Source organism: Harmonia axyridis, chromosome 2 (genome assembly GCF_914767665.1).
Source record: "Harmonia axyridis chromosome 2, icHarAxyr1.1, whole genome shotgun sequence".
Classification (NCBI taxonomy): domain Eukaryota; kingdom Metazoa; phylum Arthropoda; class Insecta; order Coleoptera; family Coccinellidae; genus Harmonia; species Harmonia axyridis.
Window position 1 is genome coordinate 62,596,390 of NC_059502.1, and position 27,093 is coordinate 62,623,482.

At 34.3% G+C, this 27,093-nt stretch overlaps 1 protein-coding gene across 4 annotated transcripts; it reads right to left on the reverse strand.

Annotated features, from left to right (window-relative positions):
- LOC123672176 (lysosomal alpha-mannosidase) lies at nucleotides 1–26,580 on the reverse strand. Of its 4 annotated transcripts, XM_045606177.1 has the most exons (18): nucleotides 26,401–26,580; nucleotides 21,129–21,231; nucleotides 20,411–20,513; nucleotides 18,951–19,032; nucleotides 18,292–18,477; nucleotides 17,608–17,813; nucleotides 16,495–16,631; nucleotides 13,924–14,057; nucleotides 11,722–11,953; nucleotides 10,893–11,092; nucleotides 9,963–10,162; nucleotides 9,276–9,469; nucleotides 7,946–8,280; nucleotides 5,017–5,293; nucleotides 2,693–2,819; nucleotides 1,856–1,977; nucleotides 1,651–1,800; nucleotides 1–295 (listed from the first exon to the last, which is right to left on the reverse strand). In XM_045606177.1, exons 2-18 carry the CDS (start codon nucleotides 21,213–21,215, stop codon nucleotides 80–82), a joined length of 2,988 nt encoding a protein of 995 aa, XP_045462133.1. In that variant the 5' UTR covers nucleotides 21,216–21,231; nucleotides 26,401–26,580; the 3' UTR covers nucleotides 1–79. The 4 variants fall into 4 exon arrangements, with proteins under 4 accessions (XP_045462133.1, XP_045462132.1, XP_045462134.1 ...); XM_045606176.1 differs by lacking the exon at nucleotides 26,401–26,580 and having other exon boundaries at nucleotides 21,129–21,342; XM_045606178.1 differs by lacking the exons at nucleotides 13,924–14,057; nucleotides 26,401–26,580 and adding an exon at nucleotides 14,075–14,208 and having other exon boundaries at nucleotides 21,129–21,315.
- Between the last annotated feature and the right edge of the window lie 513 nt (nucleotides 26,581–27,093).

Genomic DNA, 27,093 nt, shown 5'->3' on the forward strand with positions numbered 1-27,093 from the left:
GATTTATAAAAATATTTTATTCATATCTACATACTTTGGTCGATATTATTATAGAGTACCTAATATTATAATAATTTCATCATTTTCTCACTACGTCCACAATAAATGTTCGTATTTGCATTGGATTGAGCCTAATTTCGAATTCATCTTCAGCATTCACAACTATATATCTAGGATTCCTTTCGAAATTAACATCTTCAGTTGCAAATTGTAAACGGCTATTTTCAGACAACCATTGATTGGCTCCTAGTGTCGTCTCTCTAATCGAAGTTACTTCGAAAGGTGTGAAGAGAGCCTGTAATAATAAATTGAAATATTCAATTTTTGACAATCACCACTTTACAGCTGAATAATATTTTGTCTTCACCAATATTTTTATTTGCTTTCAACGCCTTTACTATAACTTCTCTTTAAACACCATTGATAGATTGAAACGGTAACATAAAGAGGAATACTGAGCTATGAAATTTAATGTGTAGGTTAACATCTATCTATCTATATGAAAAAATAACAGATCTAATCCTTCCCAGATCTCTCTGAGTTGGATTCCTAAGTCATAAAGAGTAGCTGGATGACTTTCTAAACTTCTCAGCCTTCTTTTGAGGTCTGGCATTAGCGTCCATAAAAATGAAATTTTCACCAATGTATGGGGCAAATGGCACTACATGCTCTTCAAGAATGTTCCTTATATACCTATCAGCATTCATAGCTCCATCATTAACGACCACTAGGTCTGCGCGAGCAGTCAAAGATATTCCACCCCATACCATAATCGATCCTCCCCCGAAACCAGTAGTATTCAGGAAATTGCACTGAGCATATCTTTCATGTGAACGTCTGTATACAAGGGAACGTCGATTACAATGGTAGAGGCAGAATCTAGACTCATCTGTGAAGATAACTCTTTCCCAATCAGCCTCTTCCCAATGGATATGCTCTCTCGCAAAATCCAAACGCGCCCTTCGATGGGCTGGGGTAAGAGCTGGGCCTCTTGTCGAGACACGAGGCCTTAAATCATATTCTCTGAGACCATTTCTTATTGTCTGAGTGCTAATTTGCACTCCATGAGTTTGCTCAAGCTGATTTTGAAGGAGGCGAGCGGTTGCAAACCGTTGTCTAAACGAAGAAACTCTCAAGTACCTAACGTTCTTAAATGGCAGTTGTTACCCGTGGTCTACCCTTTCCTGGTCTTCGGACATTCACCCTGAATCGCTGCAACATTCTGGACACACTTGTATGGGAAACTCCAAACCTTTCTTCAATTCTTATTTATGTCCACCCTTCTTCTCGCAAAACTACCGCTTGGGCACATTCCTCTTGGGTCAAATTGCGTGTTTCGCGTTGCATAGCGATCGAGTGTAGAAAATCAAGCGAAAGAAAAACTATTGATCACTAGAATTGATCGAGAACAACTGATTTCAGAATGGAGCCAATATATTCAAAATCTAATAATCTCATCTTTTTTTATTCCTGCTGGGAAAAAACATCTGCATTGAAGAGAAACGTTGAAAGTGGATAACATATGCATGCATAATTCTGATAAAAATAATTATCATTGAGAACACCTTCAGTTGTAGAATAAATTTGAGATTTCCATAATGTGCGTTAATTTTTTTGCGCAGTGTATATCGTTGAACATTTTTTTCTTACCTTCAGATTAACTATAGCAGGTTGAGAGAGAGTAGAATCTTCATCCTTTTCGAGTACATGCTCTAATCGAAGTAGAAGACTTGTTCCTATCCAAGGTTCTAATGTTAATATTTGAACATTTTTCGGTAGACTCTTTCTTAAGCCAGAATACTGAAATAAATTTGAAATGTAATCCAGAAAATATAATAAATGATCTTTTTCTTACATTCATAGCGAATTTCCTTTTGTAGTCTTCGATGGATTGTTTTTCAGCAGGCGAGAAGAATGTCCAAGCCTGCAGAAGTTTTCTTTGAGCTAAATCACGTTCTGCTGCTGCCAGGGAGTATCCTAGAAAGCCCAGGATTAGAAATACAAATCATCATAAAATAAGAAAGAAAATACTAACAATAACTGCGTTATTGGCTGTTTTTCAGCAAAACGATCGGACCTTTGAGTATTTGCATTGAGCGTGTGAGGAAGGCATAATATCTACTGTCTAATAAATCAGTAACAAAAATATGGCTAGTCATTAAAAAAAAAATATAACGCAATTGATTTTTAGTGAGTGACGTGATGTCATAATTTTTTAGCGGATAATTTAATACTAAAATTGAATTGTCCAAGCGTTTTGCTTGAAAACATTCAATAATGAAGTTATGAATTTTGTTCCTACTTTACCCTCACACTGTATAATCTTTTTTTTCTTTTTTTTATAGTATTGATGATATGATTCTTTTAATATTCTCTAAATTAAGAATTACAAGGATATAACATCATGGCATGCAGACAATTTTCAATTGCGGAAAAAGTACCTCCTTGAGCGGGACTCGAACTCGGAAGCTCCAAACCACTAGTTCAGTGCTCTACCTCTGAGCTACCAAGGAAGCTCAGAGGTAGAACACTGGACTAGTGATTCGGAGGTTCCGTGTTCGAGTCCCTCTCAAGAAGATACTTTTTCCGGAATTGAAATTGTCTGTAAGTCATAATGTTATCTCCTTGTAATTAATTCACAAACTTCAAAACCCACAATTTTTGAATTAAGAATTCAACATCTTTTCCTTACCGTCAGAAGAGATGTTTCCAACCATTAAGTAATGCGAGCCTTTCGCTACCAAGCCTGCTCCAAAGGCTTTCTCGTTCAAAGCTTCTCCAACTCCAAACGCATCATCATGGAGACAATTTCTGTGGACCTGTAGAAAAGGATGAAGTTTATTCTAGACTTCATATCACAATATTTATCAAAGAGGATTGGACATTATACAGAAATACATCTTAAAAATAATGTACGGAAAAAAGTTGACATTCCCTAGTCGACAGATTTATGAACTGTCGAAGGCATTGGATATAAGACAAATATTTGCGAGTAAAATAATCATAAACATACAACAAAACAAGATACCTCTGGAAATGAGGGAACATAATTTCTCAACAAGAACAAAGAGAGACAACTATAGAAGACCGAAAACGCGAAAGAGAATAGGACAACGAAGCTGCACATATTTAGCATCAAGACTCTACCCAAAACTAAATCCCAAACTGTGACGAAAAACACCCGATTGAGACAAGATATCTGATTAGGAGTAAAAAAAAAAAAAACCGAATGTGACAGAAAATAATTGAGATAGTTTAATTTAATAAGTGGCAAATTTTCGATCTTGAGGATAGTTCCGCGATCGTTAGAATCAAATTTATTTTTCAAAACTGTAAACAGTTATAAGTTATATAATAATAACTCACAGTTTTTTTTGTTTTTTTCTTCAGAGTTTACTTCATATTTCATATTGTGTAATACATTATATTATGTTGAATAAACTCATATCTATCTATCTATCTATCTATTTATATCTCGGCTCTAGGACTGATAATGGTTTATTTCATTTAGTTTATTTTTCTCTTTTATATTGAAGATTTTTGAAATGGAGAAATAAACAATTTTATTTAATAAAAGAATGAAATAATATTCTATATTCCCCAACAATCCATTTTGATTTCTTTTATATTTGTTGTTCTGTTACCTTCGGAAAGTTTGTACAATTTTTTTGTATCCTTAACTGTTATATTGAGTGTACAACTTTGCTTCCGCCGTTTTGCAATAGATGGCTGAAGCGGTAAGTGGTAGTCGAAATAAATAGCTCGTAGATGTCATACAATAAGCTTAGGTATTTTTAAACATAACGTCATCGAAATATTAGTCGATTTGTGTCTGCGTCATAAAGTTATTCTCGATTGAACATGGCAGCTTACGAGCTAAATTCTCGTCATTTGTAGGAGGTTTTAATTTTCTGCTATAATGTGAAGAAATCTGCAGCCGATGCTCATCGAATGCTCTCTAATACCTATGTTAATACTGCTATTAGTAAAAGAACGCGCCGAGAGTGGTTTCAACGTTTCAAGAACGGTGATTTTGATGTCGAAGATCAGCATAGCGTTGAAAGAGAGAAGGTTTTGAAAGTTGCAGAATTGGAGGCATAACCTGACTAAGACTCGTGTCGGACGCTACAAGAATTGGCAGAATCATTAGGAGTAATGCAACAATCCATTCAAAATGCCTGAAAGTCATGGAAATGATTCAGAAACAAAGAAATCGAATGTCGTAGATATGTTGAACGGTGTTTGTTTGCTTGTGAACAACTGCTTGCAAGGCAAAGACGGGAGGTATTTCTTAATCACATTGTGACTTGAGACGAAAAATGGGTTAATTACGATCGATAATCCCAAGCGTAATCATGGGGATATTCCAGCCATACTTCCACGTCGACGACACGGTTCCAAGGTCATGCTCAGTAGACGATCGTTATCGAACGCAATTAATACGTTTGAGCCGAGCATTGAGAGATAAACGGTCGCAATATAACGAGAGACATGATAAAGTGATTTTACGTTATGACAATGCTCGACCGCATGTTGCGAAAATGGTCAAGACATACTTGGAAACTTTGAAATGAAATCCTTTCCACTTCTCCAGACTTTGCTCCTTCGGACTATCACTTGTTTTGATCAATGGCACACGGCCGGGCTGACCAGCACTTCCCTTTCTATGAAGAAGTAAAAAATTGCATCAATTCGTGGATCTCTTCAAAAGATGACCAGTTATTTTTCGTACGCTGCCCGAAAGATGGGAGAAAGTAGTGCCAGCGATGGACAATACTTTGAATCATAAATGTAGAACCAGTTTTTTACAATAAAGCCTCAAATTTGGAAAAAAAACGGTGGAAGTAAAGTTGTACGCCTATGTATTTATCTTAAATCACTGATGAAGAACTAATATAAGTTCGAAACGTTGGCATACTATTTAGGATTTTTGTTGTTTTTTCCAATGAACCATCATCATTCCTAGAGCCCAGATTTTACTAAGAACGACCAGATTGACATATTATCAATATTTACCATCAATTCCAGTTCCCCATCATGCAGACTGGAACCCCCTTGTGCGCGATCGGTAAGAACTGCAACCTCTATATTCCTAACGGTGTCCCTCATCAAAATTTTCGATGTTACGGGGTAATAATTACCGGAAACTGGTTCTTCCAGGTCCAGTTTCCATGTGGGTCTGAAATTCCGAACTCGTTTCAATATTTCCCTTCCATTTGAGTCAGTGTAGAAGGTAGCATTGGTGCTCAAGTCAGTCTGGAATCTGTTGATCACTTCTTTTCCGAACGTGTCCCTGAAAAAATTGGTATTCTGGAGTGTTTTTGGTTAACAGTGAAGATGAAGATCCAAAATTAATAATTTACGCACGCTTCGGTCCATGTTACGCTACTGGAATTTTCGAAGATGCGGTAATTTGTCAGTTGATCGTGTACCATCGGTCGGAGCGCGGATGCGCGGATCTAGAGATAATCTTCTGAGAGATTTTTAATAGTTGTCGAAACTTCAGCAAGGATACGTACCTAAGATTTAGATTTCAGTCATCATTAATTTAATTTGTGATTTGGAATCTAATTAATCGGCGAGAATTGTGTCGGGATTCTCGGTAAGTGTTGACATGAATATTTGTATTCAACAAGTAATAATCTCACCAGAACGAATTAATTTAATTTGAAACAGTCGTTTTTTTAGTCATCCATCTTGTTGAAACGTATTTCAGGTTTGGTAGGATTCTTTTTGTGTCAAACAATTTCAACAGAGCTCCTTCTCAGGTTTATTTGATAATAAATGTGATGATTTCTTTGTAATTTCTTGGTTAGAAATCCGAGAAGGAGTTGTAAATTCAGTTAACATATTCTAATATCGTTGTTCATTTTCTCAAAGTACCTCCTGTGGAATTGAAACAACAGAAAATATCAAGAAGTACTTCCTTGAGATACAGAATTTGGAATAGTACGTATGTTAAACCACTTTAGTTCCTGAATCTGAAAGAATACCTGCGTAATACCTGGCATTATCACATCAACTTCGTTGAATGGGGATTGGAGTACTATAGCTTCCTGATAAGATCTGGTGTTCAGAAGGCTGAAAATAATTTACAGAAGAGGTTCCATCCTAATAGCAGAGTAACTCATTTAAAACCGATTTAAGTTAAGTTTCTATTTCATTATTTGTTTAGAGTGAAAAGCATCGATCATTGTATATTTTAATTTTATTAAATTTGTGAAAACCTGGGTAGGAGTTTTGTTGCCAAATAAGCCAAACCACCCCTAGAAATTAGTCTTTAGAGTCTCATAGGCAATTGTAACGTTACAAAAGAAAGTGGTGAAGATGCTCCTTAATTGCAGGTACAAATGACAATGACAGATTCCTCGGATAATTTAAAGAAAAAAAGTTCTATAAACATGTGGTTGCCACGCCTTGTTTTCGAGATACAGGAAAGGTTTTTCTCATAACACTTTTCCTTAACAAGATATTCAACTTCAATTTGGCAGAAATCTTAATCTTAAATAAAGTTCAGGAAAAATTTGAAAGGAATTTAGATCCAGTAGGTACTATACACTTTTTGATTTTCTATAGTTTTGTCGTATCAGCTACTGAAGTCGAGAAAAAAATTTCAAACAATTCCTAGTTATCCTCAGGAAAATCGAAATTATTATAAATATCCAGTTAGTAAGCTGTGCTGATGAATGAATTAATTATAAGTTTTGGTACTCATTTATCCAATCTCTAGCGAATATTAATAGAAATGAATTAATTAATAAGAAAACGTAGGACCACAAGAAACACCATATATCTCGAAAACAAAGTGTTTTCATGCCTATGCCTATTTCTTGAAATAATCCAAGGCATCTCCCATTTTCTCTCACATTTTTTTTCCTCCAATTCAAGAACAACCCGTACAACAAACTGAATATATCAAAGTACCATTCTTAAAATTATTCAGCTCTACAACAAGTAGGTAGAATAGAAAGAAGAGGAAATTTTTCATTTCAACTGCTTGAGTGCAATCAAAGATTAACTTTTTTTTTCTACAATCATTGAAGAGAAAGTTCTGCAGAAATTCAGGTAAATAATAACATACAAAGACCCAATATTATCTACAGCGTTTACCCTCAAAATACTAATCAAATTTGTTCCTTTTGTTCCACAGGTTTTTCCAGTAAGAAGTGGTTTCATTTTGAATAGCCTTTATCTGGACAGTTGTCACGTTTGAAGCTGCCATACTTTAAGACTTGACAAATGAAAACTACGCCATTACTAAAAATGGAAAGATAGACGCTTCATCATCGCATTAAGATTATCAGAATTCACTACAAAAATGGTAACAATTTTGCAGTCTCACTTCGCAAAACTGTGCACTTATGGTTTGTTGTTAAGAATTTTCTTGGTCTGCAATATTTGAGCTGTTAGAACAAATTAGTGATGTAAAAAAACGAAATCGTTTGCGCCACTCAGGAACAACTGAGAATTATGCTGCTATAGCCAATAGTGTTAACTATTTAGTTTTGTTGATTTCTCGTCAATATTGGGAATTGGGCTATTGATGGTTTTCATGGCCGAAATTGGAAGATATTGATATTGATGAAGACGATGCAGTTTATTTCCAACAAGACAGCACTATGTGCGTCACAAGCAACGAAACTATCGCAAATTTAGCAAGAAAAGTTTCCTGGTCGTGTAATTTTTCGAAAAGGTGGTACAATTGGCCATCGAGATCTTGTGATTTGACACATTTAGACTTTTTTATTTGAGATAACGTGGAAGAAAAGGTCTCTGTCAATGCTCAAGACCTTAAAGATGAGATTCATCGAGTTATCGAGGACATACAGCCGCAAATACATTTATTGGTCATGGAAAATTTCATGGAAAGGATATGATGCTACACTGTTTTTTTTTTTAATATCAAAATATAACCTCTTTTTGAAAAACCTTTTATTATACTTACTCAGAAGGCAGAGGTCCAACTACCCAATCAAATTCAATGACATTTTCTTCCTTGTACATCCTAACGACTTGACTTATCCAATCGTTGAACTTCTGATGGATTTCTGTCACCAGATTACCACGGTGAATTGTATAGTTGGCTCTATTTGATGCTGCTATAGGTTCATTGTTCCTAGGACGGAAAATGTAAGCACCTGAAGATCTATTTACGAAAATTTCGTTGTTTCCTATGTATCCTTCGTAGTAAAGATATTGTTGGGTGAGAGAAACAGTGATGTTGTTCATTGTGACCGATGCTATTAATCCCGTGGTTTGGTCAATTTCTAGTTTAACACCCTGTGAAAGGAATTGAATTAATAACCAAGAATTGCGTAAAATCATTAACGTAAATGCATTTCTCATTGAAAGTGGTTGAGCGATTTTTTTATGATCAAAATCATTTATTTTATTTTTATTGCCGTACTTTTTCTTATTGCTATTTCGAGCACATATATTCGAGCATATACGAGGCGTGTATTTAAAGTAAGGTCTCCATTTATTTTTTTTACATTAGATAACATTTATTTACTAAGTTTTGTACATTGCTTGAAATCTAAGCTATTTTTCCACGTAATCACCATTCACTTCAATGAGCTTCCTCATTCGTACGACAAACTTTTGTATCCCCTCCTCTAACCACGATCCCGCCGCCTCGCGCAAGAACGAAATGACCGCTTCATGAACTTCTTCATCGTTCACCAAAATTGAATGAATAGAGTCTCTACTGCTCACATCTCGGAGTTTTTCGGCCAACTCATTGAGAGTCAACCTGCGATCTTTCAGCACAAGCGCCTCAACTTTCCGCACTGTTTCGTCCGAGTGTGACGGCCTGCCGCTGCGCTCCTCGTCGTGAACGTTTAATCGGCCAGCAGAAAATTCTCTACACCATTTTTGAACGGTTTTGACGTCCATACATTTCTCACCATACACTTCTTCCAATTGACGATGAATTTCTATAGGTGGAGTTTTTTTTGAGTGCAAAAACTTAATGACTGAACGTAACTCGCACCTGGCGGGAGCGACAACCAGCACTTCCATTGCAAATGGCTGCTACGTCAAGACTGAGAGTCCTAATGAGCTCCACCTGGTGTCGATTGGTGGAGGGGGGCCTAACGTATACAACAGTGTTGCCGGATTTCATCTAGCGCTACTTGCAGCGATACAATGGCCTTGGAGACCTTACTTTAAAAACACGCCTCGTATCAATTCTTCCACCAACAGAAAATTAATGGGACAAGAAAATTTTTTCCTGGATGGGATTCAAACTCAAAAAGAGATGGGCAACAACTTACAGTATAGTCATCTTCATTCATTTTAGGTGCAGTAACTTCTTCCTTCTTCACGCTCTCAACATAATAAGACTTGAATCCAAGTGGTGGTATTTCTGAGGCCCTAAAGACAAGATCCATTGTGGCTTCACTTTTTCTACCAGGTATAGAGAGAACAGATGATGCTATGGGTACTAGCTGAGTTTCAATTTGAACACCTAATGAAATTGAACAATAAAAATATCACTATTAAATTGTTACAACACACAATGACATATGAATGTTGAACTATTCAAAACATTGAAAAATTTTTTTTTCAGAAATATTCACAATATTTTGGATTGATATGTTTTATTCGGAGATTTGCCATGTATTTATTTATTATTTATTTAATATAACATTGAATCTACAAATCAACTTAGTTGTATCATTTTTTTTTAGATGATTAAGTATTGTGTTTCTTCTGCTGTTAATAGAAGGTGATAACTATTCGATTTCGATATGTGTTGAGACTAGATCCGATTCACATTTTCTGATCTGTAGTTCGAAATTCACTGGATTTAATTCTCTTGGATCACAGAAACTGTAATTTTGAAGTAACAACACATAGGTATGCCATGAAAATTTCAAAAAACATATCAACAGACCAATTTACAGAATGTAATTTATGACTAAGTTAATTCACGAGTAAACTTAAATCTTTCTTCTTACCTGCATCATCTGTTATTCTATAGGCTTCACCCAAAATGGGGAACCTGACGTAATGATTAACAGGCCTACTTAGAGGATTGTAGACAGTGACTGTGAAGGTTTCTGTATTTTCAGTGAAGGAACAGGAGCTCACATTGGCTAGGGGACAGGAGGAGAACTTTATATCCACATCTTCAGATGACTGGTTCTTTATTAACTTACTGTAAAGAAACAAGATAAAATGTCATTCTCTTCGGCTTGAAGTAACCTTACACTTGTCCAAGAATTAACTGACTTTACGACGTTTACGCCAAATTATAGCTATATCAAAATTGATTGAGTTGTATCCGGATGGTGTTTGTATAGAAATCAATAGATGAATATTAGGACGTACCTATTGATGTATAAACAATAACGTATTATCAAATATCCAATGCTCAGTCAACTTTTATCAAAAGTTAGACAGAATGGAATCGGCTTTGAACACAAATGAAACACAACTTAAGTTATGCAGCCTTTTACAATAAAGTGTTCATTAATTCTAACCCTTAGAAACGGAAGTTAAACCTGTTCAAGTAAAAGCATCGGCGAGAAATAATTCACAATGCAACCAGACCTCCAATACTAACTTGACAGCATTGAAGAGGCCTGTATGGTACTACTACATTGGGCTGGCTTTGTGAGATGATGTGGGTTCCGAGTGGTTCCTGGTACCATCCCCTTATACCTTAGGGATTTCGAGGTTATGTATCGGGTTGAAAAGGAAAAAGGAATTGAAAGTTAGATGAGCATTGGAGTAGATGTATCACTCTTGAAGTTGAAGGTGAAGGCCCAGGACGCATTAGATGATATTTTAATTTTATTCTTTCACATTGAAATCTGTACATTCAATTGGAAAGTGTTCTAATAATATAAATGTCCAAATTAATACTATTTTAATCCTTTACTTACTTCAGAGCTGCTGATGTGATAATTTCACATTCTTTGATTCCTTCAGTTAGAATTCTGGCATAATCATGTGCAACATGTTCCTTCTCAGTTCCCGTAACAGCATCATGATGTTGCATGACACCCATCGCTTGCCTCAAAGCATTTAAATCTACTTGGTCCTCTGGTCCCAGATCAGCCAGCGAATAAAGTTGTTTGCAAACCTATAACAGATTTGTATCACTACAATCTCGCTTTATAGATCAACTATTGTATTAGTACCCTAGTGCTATAAAAGTATTTATATGAGATTCAATTAGGACAATATTGGATGGGTCTATAAAAAAATGTATTAACTAATATTGGGTGGGATATCCTTTTTTATAATTTACGAAATATAATCTGAAGGATATTTAAAAGTATTTGTAAGTATGAACGATGAAGTTACGTATGCAGGTAGACTAATAAACAAACATGCAATATCTGTAGTAAGGTAGATCTACTATTGAGTTAAGAAGATTGACGTTGGATGAAATTTTTTTCCGAAAAAACTTACGATAGAAATTTTTTTGAAGGCTGAATGCTTGAGAGGGTGATATATTACCAAAAAATATTTCAATTGTACACATTAGAGTCTCAGTTCAGGAGTCATAGTGAAAGGTAATCCAAATATGACTGAAAATGGAATCAGTCAGGAAAAACAAGACGACAATTATAAGTTAGAGGAATTAATATCTAGGAAATCGATTGGAAAAAATTCAAATGAATTATAAGGAAATTCATAAATTATCTACTGTAGAATTGTAGGTGAATGTTGACCAAACTCTTGAACCCAAAAATCCATCGAACTTACCTGCAAGAAGTTATTTCCAATTCTCTCGAATCTTTTTATCGTTGGTCTGGAGGTGAAATACCCGGTCCAGAATGAATGTGGATCAGAGGCATAAGGGAAGTAATCATCAGATTTCGTCTTCCATTTCATACCTTTTTTTTCAGCTTCATCGTGTACGGCTTTGACATAACACGAAGGTGTGGAATAAATCAAATTGAACTGTGATCCGTTTGCCTGTCTCAGATTGGCATAGCTGAAATATGTGTAAAGAAAATTGAGAAAATTAATCCAATTTTGCCCCTGTGTGAAATATTACAATATGTACTATTCGTAAGTAAATGCACATTTTCAAGGGGAAGCAATGAATGTTAGTATATCATGCATGATCAAATACTGTGAATTGTGGATATCAAATCTTTACATCATGTAAAATCTAGCTACATTTTTGTTGAAATGATTGAGCAAATTTGAACAATCTACAAGCTCAAATAGTTTGATTCGAGTGAAATGGAAATAAATGATTTCAGACATTCAAGGTAGGATTTCTCAAGACTATCTTTTGATTTATTGATATTGCTACAATTGAAACGATTCTGTCCTAATAAAGTAAGTTTTACATTAACGAGGAGGTGTCTAATATAGGTTCTTATTCTAATTCAAAATTTCAAGATATAAATTATAAGATCATATAATAATCCATTGATAACAATTTCCTTATCCTTTTTGTATTCGAAATTCTGACGTATGTACAGTGAGTGGGAACACAGATGAATATTAGGAATTTTTGTATACGCTAGGGGAAGTTTTCAACTTTTTTTGAGTATGCCCACATTTTAAGTTCAAAGTGAAAGTTAGTCTATTTCAATGATTGCTATCAAGTTAGGGAAATAGAATTTGAAAATTCAAAAAGGATTCCTTATGTTTCTGATGAATTAATGGACACTTTCGTCAACCTAATTTTCCCATTTTCAATCAATGGCGGCAAGTTGAGACTTACTGCTTTCGTATCTATTATTATTGTATTTAGGTATTATTTTATTTTGTATTTTGTTTGTTTTTTATTATGTTAGGCATCTATAGGTTGGGGCAGGCGCGGATCCACGGGGGGGGGGAACTGGGGGAACGTTCCCCCCCCAAATGACCCAGACACCTCCTAGAATTTGACATACTTAGGCTCAAATAATTACAATATCAGCAAAAATTTCACCTTCAATACATTTTGGGAAGATCCATAGATATACATATATGAACGGCAAAAAAATGACGTCCCAAAATGTCGAAAGTGTCTGGGGTCCACATTTTCAGTATTTTGAGTACCTATCTAAAAGTTCCCCCCCCCCAAAAGTGGGGCCTGGATCCGCGCCTGGGTTGGGGTAATATATGTCGAACATACTCGATCAGGATGAGAGGTATTATTGTTGACAAGAGTTCATTTGGTATGGGATTTTTGTTCTACCTACATCGCCTGAACGAAATTATATATTTGAAATTATTCGTGTTTGGTGAATATCTCTAAGATACGATAGAATATAATGAGGAAATATCGAGCATATCAGAAATTAATCCAAGTAACTCCAGAGAAAACCAAAATAATCAATCGCAATTGCAGACCATGCTTGAATTTTTGTAAGTCCACCTTTAGTGCGAAATGATAATTGATTATCAGCAGCATTTGCTCTTTCTGCTCTAAAATGACTCAAAATGGCATTAGGTCCGGCAATTTTGGGAACATCTGATGGGTCTATTAGTATATTTGAATTCTCGGACTAATATTCTGTCAAAAGTACTTATAATGAAATTAATAATATCGAGAATATCTGTGAGCCATCAAATATTATGTTATTATAATTAATTTTAGACATAACCCAATTTTTCTAATTCGTTATTATGTTATACTCTAGAGTCTAGAATCACTTGGATCGACTTCGGATAAAGTTGATTTTTACAATTAGATACTCTCCATCGACATTTTTTCTATTCCAAAAGAAATAAACACAGAAGGACTTATATTATTATTATTATTATACGAAAGAAAGAGCAGAGTACTAATCCTATAGTGCTCAAATTAAAAAAGAAACACAATGAAAATGAAAACTGAATCTACAAGTCCATAAAATTGTCCAGCCTGTTCGTGGAGGTTTAATGTTCTTTAACATACTACCCCAATAAATTCATTTTTGTCCCCGAATATATTCCTATTTCGGCAGTTGAGAAATTACTTACTGTATCAATTTATCTAAATTGGTGAACCATGTATTGGCATCTTGATAGTTGAAATCATCCCCCATCGTTACAATAATATTGTCAGTACTGTACTGTTCCCTCATCAGTTGCAACTTAATCAGAAAATTGTTAACCTTGAAAAAATACACACCTGATTATTTTATCCATATTTTTGAACCAAGTTTCAGCGTCCATATATGTGAAATCCCCACCCATCGTTATCAGAACATTATCTGTTGTATAAAATTCGGCCATGTCTCTAGCGTTTCCCAAGAAACTCTCCACCTAGGTAAAGCGATTAAAGGTGTCATATTTCACGGGACAATTATACAAGAAGCAAGAAAATATGTTGGTTATACAATATACATGTTCTGATAACGTATGAATCACCCTACTGAAAGTAAAATATTTCACTAAATGGTTTTCCAATAAGAGGTTTCAGTTTGAATTGCCCGCTATCTTGGCAGCTGTCATTTTTTGACAACTTTATTAAAAAAGGAAGGATACACGTTTCAACTACTCATTAAAATTGTTAAAATTCACTACAAAATCAAGAAACTGGTTAGTGATGCGAAGAATCAGTGTGTGTCGCTCAACAACAACAACTGAGAATATTGTTGCTGTAGCCTACAAACAGATATGATATGATCATGCATACATGCTTTTGCAGATAGTCATTCCAACGGATGAAACACATTTCTAACTCACTGGATCAACTTATCCAAATTTTTGAACCAAGTGTTGGCATCCTGATAGGTGAAATCTTCCCCCATTGTAATGACGATATTACTAGTCGGGTAATTTCTTGAAACATTTCTAACATATCCGAAGAATTCGTCAACCTAATTATTCATCAAAAGAGTTGAAACCTTTAATAGTTTTATATTTTTTTAATATTTATGTAAAACAATGAACGATAATTCGATACTTGTCAATGAATTGAAAGAAAATTTGAATTAGTGCGTTAGGATTCTAAAATTGAATAAAACATTAACAAAATTGAGGAGCCGGATTTTATTCATTTTGTTCGAAGGATTAACAAGATACGTTCTGAAAATAATATACCTATTTCAATTGTGCTCTTTGTTACCAAAAGCGAATTTAAGCAATCAAATTCTTCAAAAAATAAGAATATTTATGATAATGGATAAAGATTCACTTTACTACAACAACTGTAAGAGTAAAACTGAGTCTAATCGTTGAACATGGATCTCTAATCCAGTGGCGTAACTATAGGATTGCAAGGCTGGGGAAATTTTTTGTAGGTAACCCCTTTTTTTCGCATCAAATGACTAGACTTTTTCCTCATTGAATGTATTTTCAAGTTTTATTTGTTGGTCAATATCAAAATAAGTCATATTTTTTGTAGACAACTGTTTTTTAATAGACAAATTTTTCAACTGGAATATGGATCCTTTATTAAATCTTTTCGCTCCCCATATAACTCCAACCCAAAATAATAAGATATATGTAGAATCCAGTTATTGTTCCCTGTAAATAATTGCGATGGTCAACCGGATGCTTGGAGACCTATTAGTTTCTTCTAGTGTCGAGGGCATGTCATGGAGTTGTAAATCTTGAAGAGATTCACTTGGGGGGTTGTGAAAGTTCGAAGACAATACGGTCGTACCAGATGTGTCACATCTGTGTATCAGGTTCTAGACTTTCGAGAATATTCGATTTCCAGGAATCCACGAAGATCTTTATGAGCGGTACGGCAAAATTCTTATTGGACTAGGGTATGGTACTTTCCCTAAGGGTGTGGTCAAGCCGAAAGAAGGGAGATCGATATTCGAGACAGGGTAAGTTCAAATCGGCAGAGAGTCAGTTCAAGGCAAGTCTAAGACGAGTCAAGTTCGGTCAGTCAACTTAAGACGTAAGACGAAAATACGGTTCGCGGACTAGATTAAGACGAGTCACGAACAAGTTAGAGACGAGACGACCGAAAACTTGAGGTACGACGAAGACGTGATAATCGAAGACGTTTCGAGTAATTAACACTCGAGTTAAAGACGAAATTCAGTACCGTAGTGAGAAACTTGTAATTAAGACGTAATTAAGATCTTCTCAATACTGAGTTTGTACTGTATAAGTGTGACTTTGTAAATAGATGTAAATAATTCAAAAGAGTTTAATTATTACAAATCCGACAGTCACGGAAAAAAAACGAAAGGCCAAGTAATCGAATCATACCTCTAGACGATCGATTAACCAAGCCTACATTTATGATAATGGATGGAGATTCACTTTACTATAACAAATGTTTGAGTACTTTACTATAACAAATGTTTGAGCAAAACTGAGTCTAATCGTTGAACATGGATCTCTAATCCAGTGGCGTAACTAAAGAATTGCAGGGCTGGGGACATTTTTGTAGGTAACCCCCTTTATTGCACCGAATGACTAGACTTTTTCCTTATTGAATGTATTTTCAAGTTTTATTTTTTTTTCAACTGGAATATGAATCCTTTTTTAAATCTTTTCGCTCCCCATATAACTCCAACCCAAAATAATAATATATATCTTTCGATTGATTGGCAGATATAATATATCTGAATAAACATGTCTTACCCTTTTATCTACATTGTAATCTGGACTGTGGACATCGTCTATAATTGGCTCATCTTCACAAAGAATATCGAAGCAGAATCCACTAGGTGGGCTGTATGTGTTGTACATTACTCCAGTGAAAAGATGTGCTGCTTCTCCTGCAAATGATAGTCGTAAGAATTATGCGTACTGAGACACTTTCCTCTTAAAGAAAACGTCTTGGAAGATATTTATGAAGTAGTACCTACTCTCATTAGGAATATCGACATATCATTCACAAAATAAACTTAGTATACTGGGTGTTTTAGCCCTTTTTAAGTTATTATGATGTTTAGTCTTGGCAACGTCGCGTATTCTAGGAATATCGAGACGTATGTTTTGTTAGATTATTAATGAGATATATGGTTATCGGAAAGAAAAGTTAAATGTTGGTAGTATAAAGTTTTGGGTGTTTAATATAACGGTTTTGGTTTCATTCACGGACATTCTGAATATATTAAGATTTTCCTTATACTGTGCGGTGCTGTGTGGAAGCAGTGAGCAGTTTGTATTGGTAAGACTATTATAACATCATTTTATTGGTTCAAATAGGGAAAATGCAACATTGGGTGTTCCTGAATTTGTACAAATGAAATGAGAGATTTCTTGGATAATTGAAAGAAACAGAGAGAGTTTATAATATTGGCGAGCAAATGCTTTGTTTTCGTGATATAGTCTGTTTCTTGTATTAGTCCTACTTTTCTGAGATTATTATACAAGTTCATCAAATCTTCATGAATCACTGTTACAGACGACCGGATAAATGAATACCAAAATTAATGATTAAAATATTCACCAGAGCTTACTAACTGGATTTTCATGATAGTTTGGACTTTCCTGTGAATATCGAGAGAATTGTTCGGAATATTTTCTGGTATTGGTTGAATGTCATTGACACGTGATCAATATCATGAATAATTCGTGGATTTATTGGACCCCAAATGAAACACCTTTGTCAATCGAGATGGAAATAAAGCTCTTCACTGAAAAAGTCCGTTGTTCTATCATACATCACGATATGCCACTATGACTTTTCAAATTTTGTTGAAACAAGTTTTGTGACGGCTATTGAACTTTGATAAGATGTGACCTCACCTAAATTATCACTGCCTTTCCAAACAACTTCAGGTGTACGTGTTTTGAACCTGTTTCCCTTATCTTGATAATCTATCCTACCAAGCAGTAGTCCATCGAAACCTAACTGAGCGAATATTGAGGCCATCTCTCTACTGTGGCCAAATGGATCGATTTGCCATCCCAATTTTGGTCGACCACATGATCCGAAAGTTTCATTGAGTTTTCTGAAAAAAAAACAATGAGATATTCATATTCTATATTATCTGGATCAGTACACTAATTAAATTCCTTCAGGTTGTATTATTTTTAATTATTCATACTCTTTTTAAAAATGAAACGATACACTTTTCAACAATGTACTGAAATTTTTGAAATTCACTAAAACAAGGGTGAAAATTTCGTAGTCACAGTTCGGAAAACAGAAGCTGAGTGCTTCAGTGAGTGAGTGAGTGCTTCAGTGAGTGAGTGAGTGCTTCAGTGAGTGCTGTGAGCACCATTTGATAGATAAAATTTTCTATCGTTGCTGGCATACCTTCTTTTTCACAATGCGATAAACATCCATTGATTTATCTTATATGAAACCTCTTATTGAATCTAATTATTATATTATATTAATATTATATAATTGAATAGAATGATCTGAACGTAGATCAGATCAATCCTTGATTTCATTCAATAGATATTTCCTAAGATATTATTCACCTCAAACCCCAAGTAAATTGATCAATAATAGACTGATAATGAGTAGTGGCTTCATCGTTCATACTCCAAGCTCCTCCAATGAACTCTAATTGACCGCTGTTCACGTAACGTTTGAACTGATGTTTTATATGATCCGGTTGGTTCATCCACCATTTCCAGAAGAATGCAGTTTCGACGTAGATAAATCTGAAAGAAAAATTTAAAAAATGTAGGACACAACTTGTATAGATATTTGTGCAAGTGAAGTATCGGATCTCCCAAATTCTTTGTCTAGTGAGGGAATGTCAGAATACCCTTGAGCTAGAAAAAACAGAATAGCACATTTTCGGTCTCGATTTTTGACAGAAATAATTTGGTTGAAACCACAACCTTATAGGTTCAAATGTTTTTCAGCTATAAGAGGAAATTGGGAAATTGCCTGAAATGAAAAGGTCTCATAACTTTTTTATTACTGGTGCTATAAACTTGAATCAATGTGCTATTCATTTTTTGAGCTTTCAGGGATTCTGAGATCCACTCACAAGACAACGAATTTGGGACACCTGGTACCTAGAACATACAGCATGATACATTGTTATCATTGCTATGTTGCCCACAAGATATTAAAGAAATTTTTTATATAAATTTTTTTTATCAAAAATACATAATCAACATATTACCTTCTATCTGGGTTCTTCTTTAAAGCATCAGTCACAGAATCCAGTATGTATTGAACTCCAGCTTTTTGGATGGATGATTTGCCTTAGAGGATTAAGATACTATTAAGGTAAATATTTACAAAGTTTCTAGAATTATGGTTGGTTCGATATAGATTATATTACAGAGCGGGTGAAGGAGAAATGAGAAATACTATGAGTGTTGGTCCCTCAAGTTGTCAGTTTTTTCTTAACGAGTCGAGATATTTCTATGATTGAGGAAATATCGAGGGAAATATTAAACCATAGTGTGAAATTTTCAATATATCATTTTCAATATTCTGCTTGATTTACGAGTATCTTCACAATCGAGCCGAATCGGAAAAAATGGTAAAGAAAAAAGTGCTTCTTTTGACCTCATCTTCTATGGTTCTCACGCTACCAGATATCAATACAAAGTTTTTAACTAAGCTTGGAAGTATTCTACCTATATTATGTATTCACGTTAAATCTGAAACACATCTATTACGTTAAAAAAATCATTTATACATACACATCAGGATAAAAAACATTTTCAATTGGATGTGGAATGACAATTTTAAACCTTGTAGATCGAGTTACCATCAGCATCGTAGAAAATTCAAGAAGATAGACTTGAGATTTTGATATAAAAAATATTGATATAAATGAGTTGATATAAAAAATATTGGGAAAGAAATATGCAATATGTATTTCCGGGATTGCAAATCCATTTATGTGGAGATTTTTGTGAAGAATAACCATTTCCAGCTTCGTGAGAAATTTCATATGCATAGCATCAATTTTAAAGAATATCGAAAAAAAAATATCGCTATATTTCAGTGTCAACAGATCCGATCGAGTTGAAATTTTGTGTGCATATACAGTGTGCTTCAACTTGAACAGTGGATAGAGGACACCTTGGTGGTTCTTGATATAGCCCATTTATTGGGTCTGACTGCCTTGGTTACCGAGATACAGGGTGATTCATGGATTTTGCTCATTTCTTTCCGAGGTCATAACAAACGAAACACCAAGTATATTTTCTTTATATTTGGCACACATCTTTCTTATTTGAACCTTAAGTGAATTACTTAACGATCACAAGAAAAACCCAGGCCCGGATCAACAAAAAATTATGAAACTATTGTATCCTTGTTTAACGAAGTTTTGAAAATCCGTTTTTAGATCTAAAAGGGTCTTTGACTTTGATTGAAAAATCCAAGCGGTCTTTAAAATGTTCTTGTCACTAATATTGGTAACTGTTCTATAAGATGAAATTTGGAAAATGACTATTAAATTATGTGGTATCAATTCTGTGTCGAATTGTGTGTCTTTTTCTGATTCCATAGCAGTGAACACTAAATTGAAACGAGATATAGGTCACTACGATTTTACAATTTACAATCAGTTGAAATGACTCTGCATATAACTATTGCAAAAAGAAAATGTACCTATTTACTTACTTCCATAATAGTATTGATCCACAGTCTTCAACCATCCAACGTCATCGTGTGTATGTGCGACTATGTGGACATTTATCATCCCTTCTTTCACTGGATGACACGACTGAAAGAGAAAGTTTTCAAGTATAAATCATAATAAGGGGGAAGTTTTTGACTTGTGAATATTTTTCAACAGTTATCATCTTCTATATAATTCTTTGCAGCTAATTCCATTGGAATAGGTTGAGTTTGTAGAGAACAATTTTTTCCGAACTTTCTTAATGTGAAATTGATCAAACTTGTATTTTGTATCACCATTATATTACAAATGGGTTTTAACCTGATTTAACCTCTTTTTTTGGTGGTTATCGATAACATGAAATGTAGAGTTTAAAGGTAGGTCATTTTCTAACTTCGACACCCTGTGTCCCGAAAACTAGTCATATGATTGAGTTGGTCCCATAGACTTTCTTGTTCAGGAGGTCATATTCTACAAAATACTAAAAATTCAGAAGAATTATCCGGTGCTAATTTCTCCACAAGGCTGCTGCCTGGTCCTTTGACAAAGTCACCATATTCTTGATTCTTGAGAAATATCGCTAAATGATTTCCCAGAAAAATACCACTAAATATACCTTCAGATAGAAGCTCACAAGAAATATGATATTAATTGTACAATATCTCAGATTTCGTAATTTCTTGACGAATATCAAAGTTGAAAAAAGTTAACTTCACCTACCTCATATCCACATGTTGCTTCGTTGTTTTTTGTGGGCATAGCAGAACATGCTGCCCACATTACAGATAACATCAGTAACTTGATCATTTTTCACTCCATATACCTGAAAACGAAATAGATGAAAGTTCTAGCACATCGGTAAATTTTTTACTGGAGTAGATTACGGAGGTCATTCCTTAAATTTATTTTATTATAGAGGATAATGGAATGGGAACAGATAAATGTAAACAAATCGAATTATTGTTTATCAAGTAATTCAAGTTGTTTATTTTCAATTATGTATATCTTGACTATCATTCGAAAACTAATCAGATGATGACAAAAATTATCAATTATTAAGGTTCATTTCGATTAGTACCACTGTACCAATTGGATTATCGGAAATATTGTTTTCATATCTTGGAACGATTTCAATCACTCAATCTATTATGTGTGCAAGCTTATTGCTAACTGCAATTATTAATTGAATACTGAGGGACTCAAAAAGATTGCATTTAAGTTCCAAAGTCGAATAAAACGTAAATCCCTGACTTTCGTGGAACATACTTTTACCCGGCCTTGAGATTGTTGTTATTAATTAAATTTAGCTGTTATTTTTGAATAATTATCACCTATTATTGTCAAAAGATGTATTATTGTACGATAATCATTTAACGTTATTTGAGATGTAAACTACTCAGTAATAAAATATACGAAATATGTAGATTCACTTGGTGAAACATAATTTTAATATTTAAAAGAGAAAGAAATAAAAATTCCAGATTTCAAAATTGTGAAACGTTAAGTCAAGGGTGTTATTTCTTTCTTCTACTAATAATGAAATATACGATGTGCCAATTTGAAAAAGTACCCCCATGTGAAATTAGAAAAATTCAAAAAGAGGTCACTTTAGTTCCTAGGGGTACATTTCATACGGTTGGTTAGAATAAATTTGTATCAATCATGTGAGCGTGATGACAGCAACTCCTGAAATCTTGAATGTGGAGGGAGGTTCAATGATAACTTGTTTTAAAGGTGGTTCGATTTTCAAAAAAGCCATACACTTGTTTTTTTTTGTTAGTATACTTCCAAAAGATCAGAAAAAAAAGAGAAGAACAGTAACGATAGTAAGAGTTGCAATGAATCATTTCCAAGAGTAGTAGATTGGTGAAAGAGGGCCAATTGAATGGCCATCACGCTCCCCAGACTTGACACCTTTAGATTTTTTCCTCTGGGGACAGTTAAATCGATTGGGTATAAAACAGAACCGGGATGTGAAAGAATTGAAAGTAAGAACACACAGAATGCCGAGAAATTCAAGTTGAGATTTACCAAATACATGAGGAACGAATTCAAAAATAGGTTATATTTTGTTTACAAAATAATAGAGAACATTTTGAAAATTTTTTATTGTAACAAATATTTCATTATTTCAATGTTTCATTGAAACTCTTGCTATCATAACTATTCTACAGCTTTTTTTTATTTCAAATGGAATCTTGTGCGAAGAATATTTTCATAATTTTTCAATAAGATCAATAACCCAACCTAACCTAACCTTAGATGTATATAACGATAAAATATAAATAAATGTAAGATAATTGCTTAGTTTGTAACTGTTCGGCAATGCCTCATAAAGTGACTCTTTGCTAGACCGAGGGATGGCGTTGTGGGTGCGCATCTCTCGGATGAACGCACCTCTTGGGATATAAACCCAACCATGCGATGGAAATGGAAAGTGTATACGGCAGGGAAAATCAGCCATACTGATTCAATTAGTGTTCCCTGTATTAAACACCAAAATTCTCTGAGAGAAGCACACCTTCAAAATTAGCTGAGAACGCCTCGTCAAACTCATATGAATATTCTAACGAGTAGAATATTTACATATGCAATATACAAGTAGAAAGGATATTTAAGTATTTGAAACTTCAAAGATTTAACAAATACCTTTATACCTATCACCTAATCCTTGACCACCAAAGAAATTTTCGTATTTATAGCAGAAAAAATATGCGAATAGCGTTGAATGACATGATACAATAAATAAAAGACTCATATAAACTTTGAAGTCATAGATAATAGACACCTGGGATGAGAGATATAGTTGAATAGAATAATTTTTAAGTGATTAAAATCTACTGTGACTATTGAATTAATTGAATATATGTATAGATAGATACATTGTCCTTGAATACAATATCATATATGTATATTTCCAATGTATGTCAGATACCAGGAAATTTAGAATTCAGATTTGTATTGGGAAGACTGAATAAAGTAGGTATATTTAAGCAAAAATCGGGATGCAACATTTCGTCCAAAATAACACTAATAAGAATTCGAACAGGTACAAAAGCACCCGACTTCACGTCCGTATTTTTCTAATTTTTTGATGTAGTAGTTCTTATTTGCGTGTGGTGGAGTAATTTTAGATTTAATTCATATAATTCTCATTTAATTTTCATATAATTCTCACACTTGAAAAGCTTTTCAGGTTATAGTTATGTGAAGCTCCGGGAGATAAGTAGGAATGCCTTCTTTCTGGAATAATTAAAATTATTAGATTAGTGTCCACCGCGGCATATATAGAGTGTTTTATCATGCTGCATCTCTTTATATAACAAACCAATCCATTCTTCACTCGCATAGTAGGCATATGCATGAATGAATGAAGTTTACTTCGAATTAAATTTCTATCTCGCTCCAAGTGTACAGGGTGGGCCAAATTGGACACTTTTGAATGGGAAGTTCTATTTCTATATTAGATGAAAACTGATGTAGGTGTCTGAGGGCCAATTTTCAAAACTCATTGGCGAAAACCGCAACTCTATTGCTATCATTGTTACATAGCTACAGGGTATTTTACGAGAATGTTCATTTTTGAAATATTGCTGTTACTTTTCTTCTGTTGAAGGTTTTTTATTTTTCTAAAAACCGTCTTATAGCAACTCTTCACATAGAATTCAATGACGTGAATTCAATTGTCTGCAAACTGATACTTGATGAGATACCGATATTTATAAGCTATAATGCAAAAAATTATATAATAAATAAAAAACCACAAACCTTGTTGAGATTTTTTCTGGTTTCCTAATTTTGCCGGTGTGTGTTGTATGAAAACGTAATATTTCATCAAAGTTTGTGTATGCATATCATGGGAGCTACTTATATATTGCCGAATGATAATACAATTGATAAGAATGTAATATTTGACTCGAGAAACACTTCGATTTTCTTCATAGCAGATAAACATTTATTAAGAGAATAATTGAAATTTGTAATTGCTTGTTTCCCAGAAAACATAAGGTTCAATGCCGTTTCAGTTGATGTCATTTTTTACTCAACTCTTCCTTACACTAATGTTGAAGCAGAAAAGGAGTAGTTCTATGTTAAGAATCACATTCTATTCTTTATTATATTACTCTGCAAAAAAATATCGCGAATTAATATACATCAAACATTTTTTACTTATCGACATTTAAAGTTGTAGTACTTAGTTGTTTCAGAGAGTATTCGTTCAGATATGGAAGTATATTAATAAAATAGAGATAGTATTTGGTCTCTGAAAATGTTAAATATTTATGGATCTCACGCAAGAGTCTTACCCGTGAACTATGGAGGCTATATGACTAAAAACACTGGAAGTTTTGTTCATTATAATCTTTCGTCCTCGCTTTTATCGCACAGAATATCAGGAGTCATTGATAAATGGGCTTATGATGAAAAAAATTCTTTAGGTACCTATACAAACATGTGACCTCTCGGCTTATGACCATAACTATGTAAAACCGAATGTAATGTTGATGTTAGGATTCTTCTAATGGGTGTTTTTTTTCGAGGTTTATAACTTTAAGTTGGCATTACTGTTCAAGATGACGACCGATTTAACAGCTGTCAAGTGATTTCTTCTCAGTTTGGTTTGGCAATTCATCATGAATAGACTCACGCCTGAACAATGCTTGCAAATAGTGCAATTTTATTTCAAAAATAATGGTTCTGTGCGGAATACGTATCGCGCACTACGTTCATTTTATTTTGTTTAGCGATGAAGTGCACTTCTGGTTGAATGGCTACGTCAACAAACAAAACTGCCGCATTTGAGTGAAGCTATTCCTCAAGTGTATGTCGAAACACCGTTACATCCAGAAAAACTGACTGTTTGGTGCGCTTTATGGGCTGGTGGAATCATTGGTCTGTACTTCTTCAAAAACGATGATGGCCAGAACGTTACAGTCATTGGTGATCGGTATAGAGCCATGATTATTAACTTTTTCATTCCTGAATTGAACAACCATGATGTCCAGGAGCTGTGGTTCCAACAAGACGGCGCAACATGTCACACAGCTCGTGCCACAATCGATTTATTGAAAGACATGTTTGGTGACCGCCTAATTTCACGTTTTGGACCTGTGAATTGGCCTCCAAGATCTTGTGATTTAAAACCGCTAGACTACTTTCTGTGGGGCTATGTAAAGTCATTGGTCTATGCGGATAAGCCACAAACCCTTGACCATGTTGCAAAAGGTCATCGAAAATTGGACGTCCAGATTGGACTACATCCGAGCCAGCCATGGCGGTCATATGCCAGAAATCATAGTTGAAATGTAATGCCACAAGATTATCTTGCGGATAAATAAAATTCATGTCAATCGAATAATCCATCGTTGTTTTATTGCAATTTAAAGTTCTATAGCTCTAAAAAAACACCCTTTATAATTTACATTGTATTTACTACCATCCCTCACGTTTGAATTTTGGGATTCATTTAGAAGGTAAATGATAGGGATTATAAATTTTTGAAATTTTTTTGCAAAAACCGCTTTGCGTACAGAATTTCATGTAAACAACTCTCATAGTTTCTGATGAAAAATTTTGACAACGTAAAGTGTGAATCTTATGGAGGATGATACTATATTTTTTTAACCACTTACAAATTATTATTGGAACTGATAAACCTGAAATTGATTCGTTAGGAAAACTGATGCTTCTGCATTTTGAATCCGAAGCATGAAATTAGCATTTTAACACTGCAAATTTTATACTACGGCTTATTACTTCCTCATTGCTAAGTCTTTTCCGAATGAAAATTATTACTTTACAAAAATATTACAATGTTTCTTTTCACGGTTTCTTAAATTTTAGGAATTTTGGATATTGAATATTTGATTCGGAAAATTAGTAAATATATTGAATTCGCTGTTATTTTTGGGAACACATCCGTACTTTTTATAGTCGGTCTTTTTTCAACTATATCGGAAGATCAGTCTAGTCTTGAATTATTTCCACCTACCTTTATCGCTTTTCTATTCAAACAATTGAAGTGTTAGACTGGAGGAACCCGACGTAAGAAACTTCACGCACGACTAACCTTGATCTCAAAGTCTGGGTCACTTAAGATCACAGGACATAACCATACCGTCAGGTCGTTCAATTAATCTGGTCAAACTGCAAAGTTGTATATGACCGAGTGAACTTATCAATTCTTGTGTATTCGTTATTTCTCCCTACTCTTCCATGTTCAATGAACTATTAATTGTTCAAGATAATTCAGTTGCTAGAAGATATTGATATGTTTCTTTTGTTCATCGATTGACTGATTATTGTTGATATTAATACCGGTATTGGTCGATATGATATTCGTTGAAAGGTTTACGATATATTCCAAGTTTTTATATGAAGAAATACCTATAGTTGCAGGGTCTACCGATGCGACAGTAGCGAAAGCATCGTGATCACTTTCGGGATCAAAAAAATGTTTTTCTACAAGCGTGCGCTTTCAACTCTTTTTACACACGCATTTTAAGTCAGAAAAAATCACTTTCCACACAGTGCGGGAAAAAACCCTGTTATTTCTTTTAGCACAGATATGCGAGAGGAAAAGAAACAGCAGGCGATGTTTTTCGATATCGCCATTTTTCCAATTTCCGCTTATAACTCGACAACAAAAGAAGGTGGCCAAAAATGAATACTACCCTTGTTAATT